Here is a 19,161-nt window from a genome sequence, read left to right on the forward strand (position 1 = left end):
TTATATATTTGTATACACGAGACTTAATAATTTGGTTGTAGGAGCTGATATGTATCACCGTTCGCCTTAAATTAACGACATTCACGCTTTTAGAAAGCGATATACTTGACTTGTATGTGTACCTAATGAATGTGTTTAATAAATATTTTTTACAATGATATTTGATATTGGTAGTTTATCTTCAAAAATAATTTCTTGTAATAGCAAAAAATATCTTAGAAGAAAGTTTATTGTGCATCAATTCCATTTTTATAAATTAAGCTAATACCGAAATACCGGTATTTTTATTATAAATACCGGTATCGAATACCGGAAAATATCGTCCGGGATCCCGGTATTCGGGATCCCGGAATCCCGGTATTGTAAGCCCTAGTGATACGTAAAATGTAATTTCAGATTCTTTTTTAGCGCCAAAAAATACATAGAATTCACATAAGTTTGTAAGAAAAGTTTTATAAAAATATTTTTTTGTTGGCCTGTGTTATCATCCATTTGAATTTTAGATTTCATAGTACATAAAGTATATGCGTAATTACAATAATTTCTACGAAAAATCAAAGCACTGGTTATATGGAATGTAACATAAATTGGCGCTTATCGTATTAATATTCCTGAGAATGAAATTGTATGCCACTACAGCTATAGAATATAGCTGCTCCCATTACAATCGAGAATTTGAGACATTCAGCTAATTGGTCACCATCAGTATGTCCTCAGCTCGCTAAAATATACGTTGTAAGTATGTCATATTACTCTTGACTGTGTTATATCATTATCTCCCTTATATTTAAATACATATTATTATGCCACTACATAATTTCTAAGCTTCACTGATGAGGCATAAGGATGCTGACATAGCTATATGGAGATGGTGGTCCAACTCTGAATCAAATATAAACAAAACCTGCCTTGATCTTTTTTATCTTTTACATATTATTATGTTTATGTTGGATTAAGTCACAATATTATTAATGTATAGGTGAACAATTTACCTCCATAAGCCCAGTATAAACCGACTAATTCTTTTTTTTTCAAAGTCAAAGTTTTTCAACCTAATAAAAATATCTAAAAATATTTTTAAAGGATATTTAACTGAAAAACTTATTGGGCCATTTTCCTAGGAAACTGGAGGTGTCACCAGAAAAATGGTCCAATAAGTTTTTTTATTAAATATCTTTTTTCTACAACCGTGTTAAAATGCAATTTTTAGCACTCCATACGAGCGCTAAAAATGCTACTTTAAGGCACTTTACTTTAAAATATTTTTAAGGCACTGCAGTTCGTATTGACCGTATAGACAATTTTGATGTAATGTCAAAAAAATATAAAAATGGAATGTCAGTCAAGTTCAAGTAAAAGTTTTTGTAGATATTGTCCTGTAATTACGTTTGTAGAAAAAATATTGTATGATATGCGTGTTAAAAAGTACATTTTTAAGGCACTCATGTGAATTGCAGAATGAGCGATAGCGAGTTTCACATGCGTGCCTTAAACGTGTACTTTTAACACTTATATCATAAATAACTATTAAAAATATTTTTAAATATTTTTATTAGGTTGAAAAATTTTGACTTTCATTTAACAGATGTCGCTAGGCACCTACTCCATAACGTCAGTTGCAGTGCGAGGATTAACTCTCGGTGTTTTGTCACTTGGGGCAGAGAACAGCAAAGCTACGCCTCTCTGATGATGACTCCAATTAGAGGCGAAAATCGTCGATTTTGAGTGCTCGTTTGCGCTCTCTGTACTAAGTGAAAAATAAAACAGTTTTGCCTTTTGCAACTTAATAAAAATGGTACATATTTTTATTTTTCTTTTTTTTTTTTCATTTCTAGTGCCCCAAACCTTTTTTATTCCTCGTTAGAGGTCGCTAAGACATGCGTTGGTATAATCAGTATAATATTTCAATATAAAATATTACATATTTACCAACCAGTCGCAGTTGGTGCGTTTTGATTCAGTTCAGTCTTCTTACGAGCCTCTCTAATGACGCGTAGACCTAGAAACACGTAGAAGAGGATGGTAAGAGACTCGAATTGCATCGAAACGCAACCGTATATGTTTATTTTTTTTTACGATTCTATATATTTGTCAAAGTTCAGATGTATTTTTTTATTTTTACAACTGGGCCGGAATTTGTTTTAATAAAGAACAAAAAAACACAATTTACACATAGACCAAGGTGGATCTGTGAAAAAACGTCTATTTTTGGATGTGCGAGGTGGCATTCGGATTTTTGCAGATAAAGTTGACAACTTCAACAATAATAATTGACTTATGCTCCTTCTTAAATATGCCCGGAACATTAATAAAAAAATTAAAATATTTAAATATTTCGAAAAACCTCGATTTTTTCTACTCCTTTGCTTATAACTTTAAAACGATTAATTTTGGAACAAAGTCGTAGGGAAATAATGATAAACGACTGCTTAAAAATGTCTTAAATTATTACCCATTCTGCAAAATAGCAATATATACAAAATAAGGGGGCAAAATAAGCTTGTTTTTATTCAATGTTTTTCAACCACTTTGGTTGCACTTAGAACATTCGTAATTCGCTTAGAAAATTCTTACAACATACTTCACTCGTTCACCAAATTTCATTAAAATCGACTTGATAGATTTTGCAGAATAATTTTGCAATCTAATTTTTTTTTAAAAAAGTTCAAATTTTTTAAAAGCTTTCTGAAGAAAAAGTAGACCATTTAGAAGTTTACTAATTTTACATAAAGAGGTTCTCTGCCTATCTAATACACTTTACAGAATTAAAATCGAATTATTTAAGCGGCCTCAGCACTGTTTTAAAGTTATAAACAATTCTCTGGTTTATAAACAAATACAGTGAGGACGTTTGAGTTGGCATAAATTCATTTTCTCGAGAATAGGCGTCTCTGGAGATAAATCCCGAAACAGGTAGATTTTTATTTTTGAATTCTAATTTTTTGGTATGTATATCATACTAGTGACGTCATCCATCTGGGCGTGATGACGTAATTTAATGAGAATAGGTGCCGTGTGATAGCTCAATCGAAAGGCTATTCAATTTTGTATTCACTAATATAAATATTAACATAATTATTTATACAGGGTTTAAATTAAAAAAAAAAACATTTTGAATTAAATTAATTCCAATATTTAGATTACGTCATCACACCAGTTGGATGACGTCACTAGTATGATATTTATGCCAAAAAATTATAATTTAAAAATAAAAATCGATCTGTTTCCGGATTTTTTCTCAGAGTCACCCATTCTCAAGAAAATGAATTTATTCCAACTCAAACGTTCTCACTGTATAATTTGTTTATAAGCCAAAACATTGTTTATAATTTTAAAAGAAAAAACAGTAAAAAATCAATGGGAAAATCCCAATAGTACAGCAAAAAAAAACAGTAAAATCCTGTATAAAAGGTATATTTAAAAAACCCTCAAAAGGGCCACATCAAATTCACATAACTAGTTTTCGACTGGTTTACCAGTCATCATCAGTGCTTACGTGCATTGTACATGCTAACCACCAAGATAGTATTATACAAAAATATGTGGGTCAAAGCCCAGTAAAAGTAGTCCGTCAAGGAAACATTGGTTTAAAATGCTACCTTAAGCCTGGATGTTTAAAATATTTTCTAATTTGTGAGACGGCAAGTGACTTGCCGTCTCACTTCCATCATGTGAACAAGTCATATCTACATCTCAGATGTTACCTAGGGCAAATTAGAAAATATTTTAAACATCCAGGCTTAAGGTAGCATTTTAAACCAATGTTTCCTTGACGGACTACTTTTACTGGGCTTTGACCCACATATTTTTGTATAATACTATCTTGGTGGTTAGCATGTACATTGCACGTAAGCACTGATGATGACTGGTAAACCAGTCGAAAACTAGTTATGTGAATTTGATGTGGCCCTTTTGAGGGTTTTTTAAATATACCTTTTATACAGGATTTTACTGTTTTTTGTACTACATGGTATACAGCCAACTACAGGAAAACTTTTTCCTTGTGGATTTTTTAAATTTTAAAACAGTGCCGAGACCACTTAAATAATCCGATTTTAATTCTGTAAAATGTATTAGATAGGTAGAGAACCTCTTTATATGTAAACAAAATTAGCAAACTTCTAAATGGTATACTTTTTCTTCAGAAAGTTTTTAAAAAATTTGTACTTTTTAAAAAAAATTTAGATTGCAAAATTATTATGCAAAATCTATTAGGTCGATTTTAATGAAATTTGGGGGACGGTTTAAGTATGTTGTAAGAATTTTCTAAGCCAACTATGAAGGTTCTAAGTGCAAACAAAGTGGTCGAAAAACATTGAATAAAAACAGTCTTTTTGCCCCCTTATTTTCTATTTATTGCTATTTTGCAGAAAGTCTAATAATTTAAGACATTTTAAACCAGTCGTATATTATACAAAATTCAATTATCTTTATTTTCTTTCCTTACGACTTTGTTTCAAAATGAATCGTTTTAAAGTTATAAGCACTGAAAGTGGAAAAAAATCGAAATTTTTCGAGATTTTTAAATATTTAAATTTTTTTATTAATGTTCCGAGCATATTTGAGAAGGAGCATAAGTCAGTTATAATTATTGAAGTTGTCACCTAACCTTATCTGCAAAAATCTGAATGCCACTTCTCACATCCACCTCAAATTAGATCAACCCTGCTCTAACAATCTTTCAGTTCCGTTTTTCATAGTATGTACTGTATATTCTTCCTTTTCACGTGTTGATAGTATTTGACCGAGCTTTTCAACTGCACTTATTATGTCTAGTTTAGGGCGTGTTATAGCATAATTTAGCAGGATAAACGAGCATGAAACAAACATCAAGAACAGAGGATAATAAGCATAGAGTACAATGGAAAGATGCATTAATGATCATGAAAGAAATATACACGAAAAAGAGAAAAGTCAAAGAAGCAGCTCTCATCCTGCTTAATGAAGAAAAATGTCTAGCTAACCCATCAGCAGAATGTACCAGGGTTTGGTTGCTAATACTAAAATACGAAATAAATAACAAGAACATATCAACAACAGCGGATAATAGGAGGTTGGTGAAAAATCACCTACAATTTTATACACAAATTGCACAAATATACAGGGTGTCCCCGAAAATAGTGCGTTCCTTAAAGGTATAGGTAGAAGGCACAATGTACAGCAAAAAAGTCTTAAAACTTTTTTTTCTAAATTGATCCGTTTGACCAAAAAACGAAAATACATTTTGATATGCAAATTGAAGTCTGGCAACAACACGCAACTCAAAAATCTTAAGATTAAAAAAGTAGGTTTGTAGGTCAGTTGCATCTGGTCGGTAAAATAATGTAAATATCAATCAAACCCATATCCATTATTTTGCGGGTAGGTACCTACGATGTCAACAACCCCAAAAATCACACCTCAGAGTAAATAAACAAGGGTTTATTAGGTTAAATTTCCACAGTCACTGCAAGTTCTTCTTTGCTACGTTGCCATGTCATTCAAATTTATGAAAATAAAAATTCACTTATATGGAGAATAATGTTTTTTTTCTTGGAAACGGTTAACTTTAGAAAAAACTGTTATAGGACTTTTTTCTTCTAAATTGTGTATTATATCCATACCTTAAAGCAACGCACTATTTTCGGGGACACCCTGTATAACACAAAATAACACACAAAACAGTCAGAATTTGATATTCTTAGGGTAAAACACCACCCTCAGATTTTTTCGACCATACGCATGCTGTGGCCTACCAGATCAAGACCAAAAATGTCAATTTTGAAAAAAACATAACCTAACAATAACTTGGTTATATATCTTCCCAGAATTTTTCATAATAATATTTTTTGTAATTACGTATTTTTTATGGGAAATAAGCCACAATTTTACTAAAAAATGAATTTATTAACGTTTCGAAGCCCAAATCGGGTTTCGTTGTCAAAATACAAAATACTATTAAAATAAAACAAACATGTTGTTGCTAAGTAAAAAAATTCTTGTAATAATTTATTTAATCTGACTCATTTATATTGGCAATTCAGACGTATATTATACATTTTAAAGTAGAAGACTTTAAAATGATATCGCCAATATTTATGAGTTGCGTTCCTGGGACGACTTTACTAAAAGATAGTTCATTCGATTACATGAAATCAATCCCAACTCAAGAATATCCGTCGCAAAAAAATCATAGCATGTGATCTATCTTTAAAAAGACAACCAAATGCAACGATGACAGTAAAATTCTCGCGTTAGAGATTCCATAGTAAATCACGAGGGAAAACCAGGAAAAAACCTCGTGATACTATCCCGACATCGTAAGTATTTGGTCTTACATTTAATCTACCTTCAAAAACTAATACCAAATTCTGAATTTAATATGTTTAAATTATAAATAATATTAATATTACATAGATATACAATAAGTAATACTAAAATATAAAATTTGTACTAACTCGATATGTTATTGACTTACTAATCGTGGTATTTTCTTTCTATTGACTTCCTCTTTCAGTATGGGTAACCGCTAAATTCATTTTTTAGTAAAATTGTGGCTTATTTCCCATAAAAAATACGTAATTATAAAAATGCCACAAGGAAATAGCTTCAGAACAACAATATTTTTTGAGAACGATTTCTGGAGTGAAAATCGAAACGTCAAACATTAGTTATTTAAAAATTATGTTTCTAATTAACATTAGTCAATTAGAAAAAATTTAAGTAAATATTTAAAAATGTAATTTTCATTACAGCAATAATTGTGGCTTAATGCCATATTAACATAATATTTAAATTAGACACACCATAAGAAAGTAGTTTCAGAACATTGGTATCCATTTTATATTAATATTTTTAGTGAACAAACACAATGTTTGTTCACTAAAGACGTGCTTTAAAGACGCACTGTATGTTCCTGAATGTATCATTTACACAACGTCGATCAATAAATAAATATCAAAAGGAACCCTTAATGTGATAGCAGTTCCGTTTACTTGGTAATCGAGTAAGAAAACGCATGTTTGTCTTACATTGAACGGCTTCCGTACACTCATTTGCATATTAGCAAATCATTATGGAGTCAAATCGAGGGGAAATGATACAACAACGGAATCAATAAGTAGCTTACAGGGAGGTATTTCACGAAGATGCTTGGATCCTTTAAAATATCCTTACTTTAAAGGGATCCAAGCGTCCTTGCTTAGAATTTTAAATACTCTGCATGTTTATGTTCAGTTCATAAAATAACGCTTAATTTAACTAAAAAAAATTAGATATAGTCGGTTCGATAAACTCAGACACAACTGACTAGTGATATTAGTAAGTAATTTGGCCAATTTGATAAAATTAGCAAAAAAAAAATTACTAAATAGTTATTAATTACTAAATAGTAAGTCATAGTTAAACGTTGTGTCACAGTGATAGTTGCCAAACTCGTTCGACCTAAAGGTGGGAAACAATCAATAAAATGTAAATTTATAGCTTACTAATGAAGTAAAAACCTCACATGTAGGTAGGTGGTATATAATTTATTAAAAATTTTTTTCTAAAAATGATCCAAGATGGATAAAATCACAAACGTTTTCGGACCAATCAGTCCATCATCAGGTGGTAGAAACTTCAGATCCAAAGTAGTTGGAACTAGCTACATATTTAGGTCAAAAGACCTTAATGTAATAATAATTATGCCATTTAGGCTACAAAAATGTCGACAATAAGTCGATGTCACAAGAAATTAAATTGCAACGGTATTACAAAGTGGTCTTCATCTTGGCCTCAAACTGACAGACTAAAATATGACAATGTCATATTTTAGTCTGTCAGTTTGAGGCCAAGATGAAGACCACTTTGTAATACCGTTGCAATTTAATTTCTTGTGACATCGACTTATTGTCGACATTTTTGTAGCCTAAATGGCATAATTATTATTACATTAAGGTCTTTTGACCTAAATATGTAGCTAGTTCCAACTACTTTGGATCTGAAGTTTCTACCACCTGATGATGGACTGATTGGTCCGAAAACGTTTGTGATTTTATCCATCTTGGATCATTTTTAGAAAAAATTTTTTAATAAATTATATACCACCTACCTACATGTGAGGTTTTTACTTCATTAGTAAGTTTTTATTATGGTATACAGCCAATGAGAGGAATCTTTTCCTTTATATTTTGTAAATTTATAGGTTTCTATCGCTACATTTCCCACCTCTACCAGTTGCATCTCTTTTTATCCCACAACGTATTATGTTTTCCGTCTTTTACGCCATTTTTCCGGTTATTAGCGCACTCATCATTGTATTAATTATTATTATGTACATTACTTTCTTCCACTTAAGACAATAAGTATATAGCCCAAAAAGGAACATGATTATCTTGCAATTTACTCCACAAACAAAACATAAACTTCGCGATAAATATATTTCACCTTGTAGAACCTCCGGCATGCAATTGATGCATACTTTGTGCAACTTTGGAAAATTTATACTCTCTTGAGTGTGAGTAAATTGCGAAGGAGTTTTCTCAAAGCGCGAAATAATGAATATTGGATTAAGAACTGTGTGCTACATGATTTACATAAAGTCGTTATTTCGACTATTAAATGGGTTAATGGCTCTAGCAAAACTGAACTCATTAGACTTAAACATTTGAGGATTTGGTGTACTAGGTTTTCTCGATAATGCAATAGAATGAGGAAAGCGTGTCTAACTTCCAACTTCAACTTCAACTTTGTGATGGATATCATGAAAGAAACCGAAACAATACATAAAGGATGGATACACGCAGTCTAGGAAATCCACAAAGAAGAATTTCCTATAGCTGGCTGTATACCATTAATCACAAATAAATTTGATGGATTCGACCGTTACTTGATGGAAGTTCATTTTATCTAACAATAAAACACTGAAAGCGTTTGTTTTCTATACTTCCACAAAATTTATTATAACTATGTGACTACAGCTGTTTCGGCAGAGTGCCTTTCCCAAGTGATTTATTTTACTATGTGTTTGCCTTTTTAAAGTCTTTAACTGAAGAGGTTGAGGAGTGGGGAGCTGTTTTTCTCGAGTTGGTCATTCAGAATTATATCTGTATTTTTTAATTTATTAATTTCCATAGATTCTAATAAAGATAGCTTAAGGCCTTTATTTTGAATATGCAGAATTTGAAATTCTTCATTAAAAGAATGATTATGATCTAGAAGGTGAAGTGAGTATGTAGAATTGTCTGTTTTTCTATTGTTGAAAGCCCTTTTGTGTTCTGCTATTAGTTTGTCAAAGGTTCTGCCAGTTTGACCGATTTAAGTTTTCGGACAGTCACCACAAGTTAGTTTGTAGACACCACTCTGTAGTTGTTTTCTCTTTCGTCTCTTATTGTTCTTAATATATTTGCTTAAGTTGTTGTTAGTTCTGAAAGCTGGTGTTAATCCTTTCTTTTTTATTTATCTGGCCTTTTTTTGTTGTTATATTGCCAGTATATGTGATAGAGCAGACGGTACTGGGTTCTTTCTGTGGTGGTGGATAGACTAATTTCAAGGCTTTCTTATGGAGTTTTTGGTTTAAAATTTTATGAATTGTTTGTTCGTTATAGCCATTGTTTACTGCTATTTGTTTAATTATGTTCAGTTCTATTTCGAAGTTATTTTTTGACATGGAAATTTCTGTCAGTCTATGTAACATGCTATGGTAGGCTGCTAATTTGTGTTGTGTAGGATGGGATGATGAATTGTGTATAGTTGTGTCAGTATGGGTAGGTTTATGATATACGGAGAAGTCATGTTTGTTATGTAGTCTGGTAATTGTTACATCTAGAAAGTTTATGGACTTATTCTGTTCTGTTCCTATTGTAAACTCAATATTACTATGAAGTGAATTAATGTATGATAGAAATTGGTCAAGTTGCCTGTTAGTTCGTTAGTACATAGATGAACTAGTATGCTTTACAGGAACTAACAGGCAACTTGACCAATTTCTGTCATATATTAATTCACTTCATAGTAATATTGATTTTACAATAGAAACAGAACAGAATAGTCCATAAACTTTCTAGATGTAACAATTACGAGACTACACAACAAACAGGAGTTCTCCGTATATCATAAACCTACCCACACTGACACAACTATACACAATTCATCATCCCATCTTCTTCTCTCTTCTTCTTTTTATATAGACATTACTCAGTCTGTTTTTCAATGTGCCTCCAGTAAGTTGTCATTCCATCTTTTTCGTGGCCTTTCCACTGATCGTCTTCCTATTGGGGAACCGTCTCTCGCCGTTCTTACTACTCTATTTGTTGTCATTCGGCTTATGTGGTCGTTCCATTCTACTCTTCTGCTTACGTGGATGAACTAGTATGCTTTACAGGAACTAACAGGCAACTTGACCAATTTCTGTCATATATTAATTCACTTCATAGTAATATTGATTTTACAATAGAAACAGAACAGAATAGTCCATAAACTTTCTAGATGTAACAATTACCAGACTACACAACAAACAGGAGTTCTCCGTATATCATAAACCTACCCATACTGACACAACTATACACAATTCATCATCCCATCTTCTTCTCTCTTCTTCTTTTTATATAGACATTACTCTGTCTGTTTTCAATGTGCCTCCAGTAAGTTGTCATTCCATCTTTTTCGTGGCCTTCCCACTGATCGTCTTCCTATTGGGGAACCGTCTCTCGCCGTTCTTACTACTCTATTTGTTGTCATTCGGCTTATGTGGTCGCTCCATTCTACTCTTCTGCTTTTCACCCAGTTATTAATGTTGTCCACCTTGCATCTCCTTCGTATATCTGCACTTCTAGCTCTATCCCACAGCGTCTTACCATCGACTTTTCGCAATGTTTTCATTTCTGCTGTTTCTAGCATTCTTTTTGTCCTTTCTGTATTAGGTCGTGTTTCTGCCGCGTATGTCATTATTGGTCTGATGACTGTTTTGTAAATTCTGCCTTTCACTTCTTTTCCGATGTTTTTATTTCTCCATATTGTTTCATTCAGGCAACCTGCCGCTCTGTTTGCTTTATTCACCTGATCTTCCACTTCTGTTTCGAGCTTTCCGTAGCTGCATAGTGTGATGCCTAGATATTTAAACTCGTTCTATTATTTGACCCTCCAGCTCTAATTTACACCTTATTAGATCTGCTGTTATAACCATGCATTTAGTCTTTTTTGGGGAAATTAACGTGTTAAATTTTCTAGCGGTTATATTAAATTCGTGCAGCATACGTTGTAAATCATCTTCACTTTGAGAGATTAGTATTGCGTCGTCTGCATAGCAGATTATTTTAAGTTGTTTTTCTCCCATTTGGTATCCTTTTTTTGTTCTTACTTTTTTTATTATTTCGTCCATGATCAGGTTGAATAACAGAGGACTCAGGGAATCTCCCTGTCTTATCCCACTGCCAGCTTCAATTGGGCCAGTTAGTTCCTCATCTACTTTTACTTTTATTGTGTTGTTCTGTCAAATGCCTTCTTAAGGTCCACGAAACATAAGTATGCCGGTTTGTTGTATTCTAACGATTTTTCTTGAATCTGCCTCATTATAAATATAGCGTCGGTGCATGATCTTCCCGACCTAAAACCTTGTTGTTCTTCTGCTAATGTTATAATTTTATTCAGTTTGTTTGTTATCACTTTGGTCGTTAATTTTAGTGTCGTGTTTAATAAATTAATTCCTCTGTAATTCTCCGGGTCCGATTTTTCTCCCTTTTTGAAGAGAGGTATTAGGATGCTTGATCTCCATTCTTGTGGTATTCTGTTTTGTTCTATTATTTTTTGGATTAGTTTTAATAATTGTTTGGTCAGGTCTTGTCCTCCATACTTTAGGAGTTCATTCGATATTCTGTCCTCTCCTGGTGATTTTCTATTTTTTAATTTCCTTAATGCTTCCGTTACCTCTGCTTCTTCAATATTTATTTCTTCGTTTGTTGTCACTTCAGGTGTTGGTGGTTCGTTATCGTTATCTTTAGCAAACAGAGATCGAAAATAGTCTGCCCAAGTTTCCTTCTTAATGTGTTTCGTTTTTATTAGTTCGTTCATTTCTTTTCTTTGTCCTCTGATCATTCTCCATATTTCCTTTTGTGTTCCGTAGAAGTCGTGTTCCATCTGTTTTGAGAAACTCTCCCAGTGTTCTCTTTTTATTTGTCTGACTAAGTGTTTGTTTCGTTTCTAATTCTTTTATAGTGGTTGTATGCCTGTTGTGTTTGTTGTGTTCTGTATTGTAAAAAGGCTTTCTTCTTTTCTTCGCATTTTATCTTCACTTCCTCTCGAAACCATGGGGTTTTCTTTTTTGATATATTGGTATTCGTTACTTTCCTCTCTCCAAGTGATTCTGGTGCTGCGTTAATTATGTTACTTTTGAGTTTTTCCCAGCTTTCCTCGATGTTATCGTTTTCTAGTATTTCATTATCAGCAATCTTCTCTGATATTCTGTTTCTATATAAGTACTCCGTGGATTCCGTACTTAGTCCTTCGACTTTGATTTTTGTTTGTGTTGGTGTGCCACTCTCTTAGGTGTGAAGCATTTCATGTTGATTCTAATTTTACATAATACTAGGCTGTGGTCACTACCTAGATCTGCTGAGTTGAGGCATCTTACGTCAATTATTTTTGATGGATGTATATCTCTGTTAGTTACAACATAATCTATCATAGATCTTTGTCCACGGATATTATTGAATGTATATTTGTGTTGGTCTTTGTGGTCAAAAAAGGTGTTGTTTATTCAAAGTTCGTTATTAAGTTTATCATCAGTTCTCCATTTTCGTTTTTGACATTCTCATTATGTTTTTGTTTAATTCCAGGTATTACTTGGTTGCCTATTCGAGCGTTAAAATCTCCCAGTATTATCAACTTTCCTCTAACTTGATCTACTACTTGTTGCAATTGATCATAGAATATTTCCCTTGTTGTTTGGGGCTTACTATTTTCTGGGCCGTATACTCCGATGATGTTCAGGTCTTCCTTCTCCATTCTAATTTTTGCTGCGACAATCCTTTCTGATACATATTGACACTCTTTGATGTTATTTTGGTATCTTTGGTGTATTAGTAAGGCTACACCCTCTTTGGTCCTGTTTTCTTTTGCTACTCCACTGTAGATTAGTATATATTCGCCTAATTTTGACTGGCCTTTTCCATTCTTTTTGGTCTCATCCCATCTTACACAACACAAATTAGCAGCCTACCATAGCATGATACCCAGACTGACAGAAATTCTCATGTCAAAAAATTACTTCGAAATAGAACTGAACATCATTAAACAAATAGCTGTAAACAATGGCTACAACGAACAAACAGTTAATAAAATTTTAAACCAAAAACTCCATAAGAAAGCCCTGAAATTAGTCTATCCACCACCACAGAAAGAACCCAGTACCTTCTGCTCTATCACATAATACTGGCAAGATAACAACAAAAGTAGCCAGATACATAAAAAGAAAGGACTAACACCAGCTTGTAGAACTAACAACAACTTAAGCAAATATATTAAGAACAATACGAGCCGAAAGAGCAACAACTACAGAGTGGTGTCTACAAACTAACTTGTGGCGACTGTCCGAAAACTTACATTGGTCAAACTGGCAGGACGTTTGACAAACGGATAGCGGAACACAAAAGGGCTTTTAACAATAGAAAAACAGACACTTCTGTATACGCACTTCACCTTCTAGATCATAATCATTCTTTTAATGAAGAGTTTCAAGTTCTGCATATTCAAAATAAAGGCCTCAAGCTATCTTTATTAGAATCTATGGAAATTCATAAATTAAAAAATACAGATATAATTCTGAATGACCAACTCGAGACAAACAGCTCCCCACTCCTCAACCTCTTCAGTTAAAGACTTTAAAAAGGCAAACAAATAGTAAACTAAATCACTTGAGAAAGGCACTCTGCCGAAACAGGTGTAGTCACATAGTTATAATAAATTTTGTGGAAGTATAGAAAACAAACGTTTTCAGTGTTTTATTGTTAGACAAATAAATTTAACAAAAAATTCCTTTATATAAGGTATATTTATTAAAAAAAAAACCTTTCGCTCTAAGTAGAGCATCATCAGTGCTGTTGCAGGTATGACATGCTGACCCACCAAAAATACATAGCTTAAATAACGAGCGATCCACAATTATTGGGATCAAAACTATCCGTGCAAAAAATTACGTATGTCGGAGTGTGACGTCACGGTCAACTGCGGCTATACTCAGTGTTGTTATGATCACTTTTTCAAACAACGAATAAAGATTAAAAACACATTGAAAAGATACCTAATCTCAAGACCTTTTAATTCGTATAAAGTTAAAATTTTGCTTCCTCTGCTACTTTTATGTTCAATTATAGTGTTTTTAAGTTGACGTACGTACACTGACAAGTATCTGTCAAAGTTGACGTAAACTGGAAAGTATATCTGAATTAATATTAGACATGCACTGTATAGCTATCTCTGTCGTTCAGAGCCACCTACGGTGACAATAATTTTGGATCACACGTTACTTTTAATTATTGACTAAAAGTCCTTAATTGACATAACAAATGAAAAATCCAATGGATGGATACAATCTCTAAGGATTAGGGCTCTTGGACATTATATGACTCCCACGAGGCATGTGGGTTGCTTAATAGACAATATTATGTCTTCACATTGGGGACGGTGAGTTCTCTCTCTCTCTCTCTCTCTCTCTCTCTCTCTCTCTCTCTCTCTCTCTCTCTCTCTCTCTCAAATATGCAAAAAATTAATAGTAACAACCTTAAAGAACACAAGGGCCACAAGAAAGGCCATGGATGATCCAATGTGAAAGAAGAGATAGATATTCCATATTTACGTATTATATAAACCACTTACCATTTTCAATGTAGTATGATGTTTCATTATACCGATCATCTGTGAAACCAGGACGTTTAGCCTTCAGAGCTTTTGTTTCCAATTTAGCCTGAAACAAAATAGAAAAGTGTTAAACGAACGAAAATTAAAGAAACAATACATCATAAGAGTCAACTTATTACAAACTGCAGTGATAGCCACAGCTACCCTTCATGCGATTATCTTACCAAAGCATCCTCTCCAAGCTGCATCAAGAAAGGCGCACTTTCTGGACATTTCGACGGCCTTATCTAGCCAGTCGTCAAACAGAAATGACACACCTTAAAGTGGCTAGAGAAGTGTAAAGAAAATATCTACCTTTGGAAAGATTACTAAACTTAACTTCAACTTCATCATCAAGTACACTAATAATACCGACGGCACGGAATTCCATGAGTATTCCATCAAATTGAGTAAAATACAATATTTGGGTCATGTGTTAAGAGGTGAAAGACATGAATTATGAATTACTCCGAATCAAATTGAAAAGTAGAGGGGAAAAGATCAGCAGAAAGACGCCCAAAACTCATTTGGTTTGACCGCTCATCCCCAGAAATCTTTTGTGCAGTCGTTTCCACAGCTATAATTGCTATTTTTGGATCGCTAACCTTCGAAAGGATACGTAGCATTAAGACGAAGATAGACAAAGTAATTATAAAACACCAACTTGATTTAATGCGAATAAACTTTTGTCCAATGGTGATCTTTTTGGCTGGTCAACTGCAGCAATCACGGAAATTGTCAATTGTCACTCCCACACGCAAACCGTGAGAAGGTGGGCAGAAGGGCCACGATGTAGACTTGCCAAGGTAACACTAAGGAACCTTGGGAAGTCAGCATCAGAAAAGTACTTGAGAATGACCAGGAAAAACCTACGCTTGACAGTTGGTTTGTTAACTGGCCATTGTCAACTAAGAAAACACCTCCACACACTGGGGCTAGTAGACACACCTCTATGCAGGAAGTATGAACGAGATGACGAAACTGCCGAGCATGTCCTATGTGAATGTCCGCAGTTATCGTCAATACGAGAGTATACGTTCGGTAAGCCTTGGCCTACACCTGCCGACATAGATGAAATGTCTGTAACGTTACAAACGTCACATCTTTGGTATTTTATTTTTAAATAATTATTTTACTTTATTTTCTTTAATATTTAATTAACAATAATTTTCTTCTTTTTGTTTTACCAGTTTTCTTCGTTAAAAACTCGTTGGCGCCCTCTTTTATTATCCTCTTTTATTATCTTCTATTTAATATATCTATTTTCATCTAAAATCTAAATCATCATACTGAACGTAGCCCGTATATTATTACTCTGTGAGTATCTGTTTTAATACGGAACATACTTACTTACTTACTAGCCAACGCCCACCCTTGGCATGTTAGCCATTTGGCGGCGCGCTGACCAGTATAGACGAGCCGTTTCTCGTAGACGATCTTCATCCTCCTCGGGTGGGTCTGTTATCAGGGCTGGGCACTCTGGGAGGTGAGCAGCATCCATCTGGGGCTGATTACATAGTGGACAGTTGTCATTTTCACGGACGCCGATGCGATGTAGATGGGAGGCCAGGTAGTCATGCCCCGTAGTTGTTCTGAACGCGGCTACACTGATGGGTCTCGGCAGGTTGTGAGGGATTGGTGACTCTATTAGGTGGGCCCAAGATTTTCCAGCACCGGCTTGTATTTGCTGGTCTTTTATCTTCGCTTTGATTCCTCTTTTAATGGTGGACTTTGCTGATGTGTACGATTGGAAGCTAGGGGGCTGTGGAAGAGTAGTGCCTTCTTTTGCAAGTTCATCCGCCGCTTCATTCCCTTCAACACCGAAATGACTAGGGATCCATTGTAAAGTAGTCAGCCACCCTTTTTCCAGCAAGTTCGATAGTTGGACGCGGCAAGATATTGTTTGGGCACAGTCGGTATATCGATTTGTCGACAGGGCGAGGATTGCGGCTTGGCAGTCGATGAAGAAGGCAACTTTTTGGGGGTGTTGGAGATTCTCGAGACTTTTAGCGGCTTCGTGTATAGCAGCAATTTCGCCATAGTTGGTGAGAGGGGCACCCACAGCTATGGAGCCTTTGGAGAACGTTGAGACATATCCTGCTCCTGTTCTTCCCGAGTCCGGCATCGAGGAGCCATCGCAGTAGATGTGGAGCCACTCATGCGCTGGGTAATTGGTGTGTATCGTCTCTAGGGCGGCTTTCCTTAGGACAATGTCTGACGATAAGTGCTTCGGGTCGTTATGGTTTTCAAGACGCAATTCTGTGTTTGGTAGACAGCGGGCGAGTGTAGTTTGCGGTGGTAAGGGGGCGGCTTTCGACAGGTCAATGTGGTATTTTTCCATGATTTGATTTGCTACTGTAAGCGGAGTGGTTTGTGTTTTAAGACGTGAGGCTGCTTGTCTATATTCGTCCCATTTTTGTGGAAGTATTCGTCTTTGCCTTTCCCAGAAGGTTAACGCGTGTTGCTCTCTGCGGCACTGTATTGGTTTAATACCGGTCTGGGCTTCCATTGATGTAATCGGTTTTGTTTTTGGAGCACCGGTGATGACGCGAAGGGCAGTGTTCTGGGCGACTTCAAGCTTGGAGGTGGTGTTTGTACTCGCAGTTATTGTAGCTTCACTCCCATATTCTAGTATCGGCCGGACATAGGTTTTGTATGTTGCTACTAAGACATCTTGCGTGGCGCCCCATTTTGTTGCTGTGAGACGTTTGAGCAGTCGACATCTCTTTGTGGCTTTCTCTGCAATGTCGTCGATTTGAGGTTTCCAAGTCATTTTCTTATCTATGTACACCCCCAGGTATTTTGTTACATCCTCTCTTTCCAGGTCGACTCCTTTGTATGTCAGCTTGACAGCAGTCTGCTTTGTTGAAAGGGTAAGTACTTGATATACGGTTTTGGTTGTACTGACAGTTAGACAGTTTTTATCCGCCCATTTTTCTAGATTTTTGAGAGCCTGGTTCATTACTGCCTCGAGCGCTTTCAGACTGCTACTTGATGCCCATATTAGGAGGTCATCGGCATACAGGAGGGCTTCAACACCAGGTGTATTTCTAATCATTGCGAGCACATCGTTTATCATTAGGTTGAACAATTGACAGCTGATGACAGCTCCTTGTGGCAGCCCTTGTCTTTGTAGTCTGAATTTGGAACAATGGTTGTGAAATTTTACTCTCTGATACCTTTCCCCGAGAAAAGATTTTATCCAATTGAACAGTTTACCGTCAATTCCAGACTTCGCTATCTTGTGTAACAGCAAACCTCTCCATACTGTGTCGTATGCAGCTTTGAGGTCTACTAGCACTGCAACTGTTGACATTTTACGGTGGAAAGCATCCTTGACTTTTTGAGCAAACTCGACTACATGGTCCATGGTGTTCCTGTGTTTCCTGAAGCCAGCTTGTGCGTCGTCAATCAGTTCAACTGGGTTATGGCTCGGTTCAGTCTGTCCTGAACGATTTTTTCGGCTACTAATACGGAACATGCCTAACTTCCTACAGTTCACGCTGTCATTTCAATTCTCAAAATAGTGGTGGTAATGTCATAAAAGGCAAAAAAGCTTTAAAATTAAAACATTATTTTATTTCTAGACGATCTTTCTCTTGGGATAAGAATACTAAGAATTCTAATTATTACAATCATTATATTCCTCATTCTATTCCATGCATACCTAGTTTCTTATAACAGTCTTTCTAATATTTTTTTATACCTAACCTTCAAATGTTCAACCATGTGTTTGGTTTCTGTATTTCATTTTATCTATTGATATGCTTTTAGTAATCAAATTTTAACTAGTAATATTCAATCTTAATTCCATTTAATTTATTCTTGTCATCTGGTACTATTTTTGATTATTTCTTAAAAGAATGGCAGACATGGCAAATTTTGGTTTTTCTTCTTGATGATTGATATGTGTCTTTATCTTATAGTTTTTGGAAATAAACCACTTTTCTCCCTCCGGGAGCTTCAAGCATCCTCAAATCGCCGGCGATACAACAACGAGGACCATGTCATCTGAACTGCAACCACATCACCAAGACTGCAACGACCAACATCCGTAGGCCTGGTGGAATACAGCATTTAGAACCACAGCGCCAGTTGCAGAAACAGCAGTACCATTCGACATCAAAAAGTTACCATCGAACCAACACCACAAGCCATGCATAAGTATAATCTACAAATTGTTAGTTTTTGGCAAGAATTTTAATATATTTGTTAATGCACTTAATAAGTCACATTTTTATTACATCTTTTTGAACAATAAACATGATTAGTTAAAAATACTGTTTTGTTTGCTTTCATTCTAAATTTTCA

General features: G+C 34.7%; 1 protein-coding gene across 1 annotated transcript in view; it reads right to left on the reverse strand.

Annotated features, from left to right (window-relative positions):
* Positions 1-19,161, reverse strand: part of LOC114337127 (pseudouridylate synthase RPUSD2-like) — a 398,024-nt gene that overhangs the window by 194,567 nt on the left and 184,296 nt on the right. Inside the window, exon 3 of the mRNA XM_050643903.1 lies at positions 14,830-14,917. Within this exon, the coding sequence (XP_050499860.1) occupies positions 14,830-14,917 (88 nt within the window). The remainder of the gene's footprint in view (positions 1-14,829; positions 14,918-19,161) is intronic.

This window comes from Diabrotica virgifera, chromosome 2, assembly GCF_917563875.1.
Source record: "Diabrotica virgifera virgifera chromosome 2, PGI_DIABVI_V3a".
In the NCBI taxonomy this organism is placed as follows: Eukaryota; Metazoa; Arthropoda; class Insecta; order Coleoptera; family Chrysomelidae; genus Diabrotica; species Diabrotica virgifera.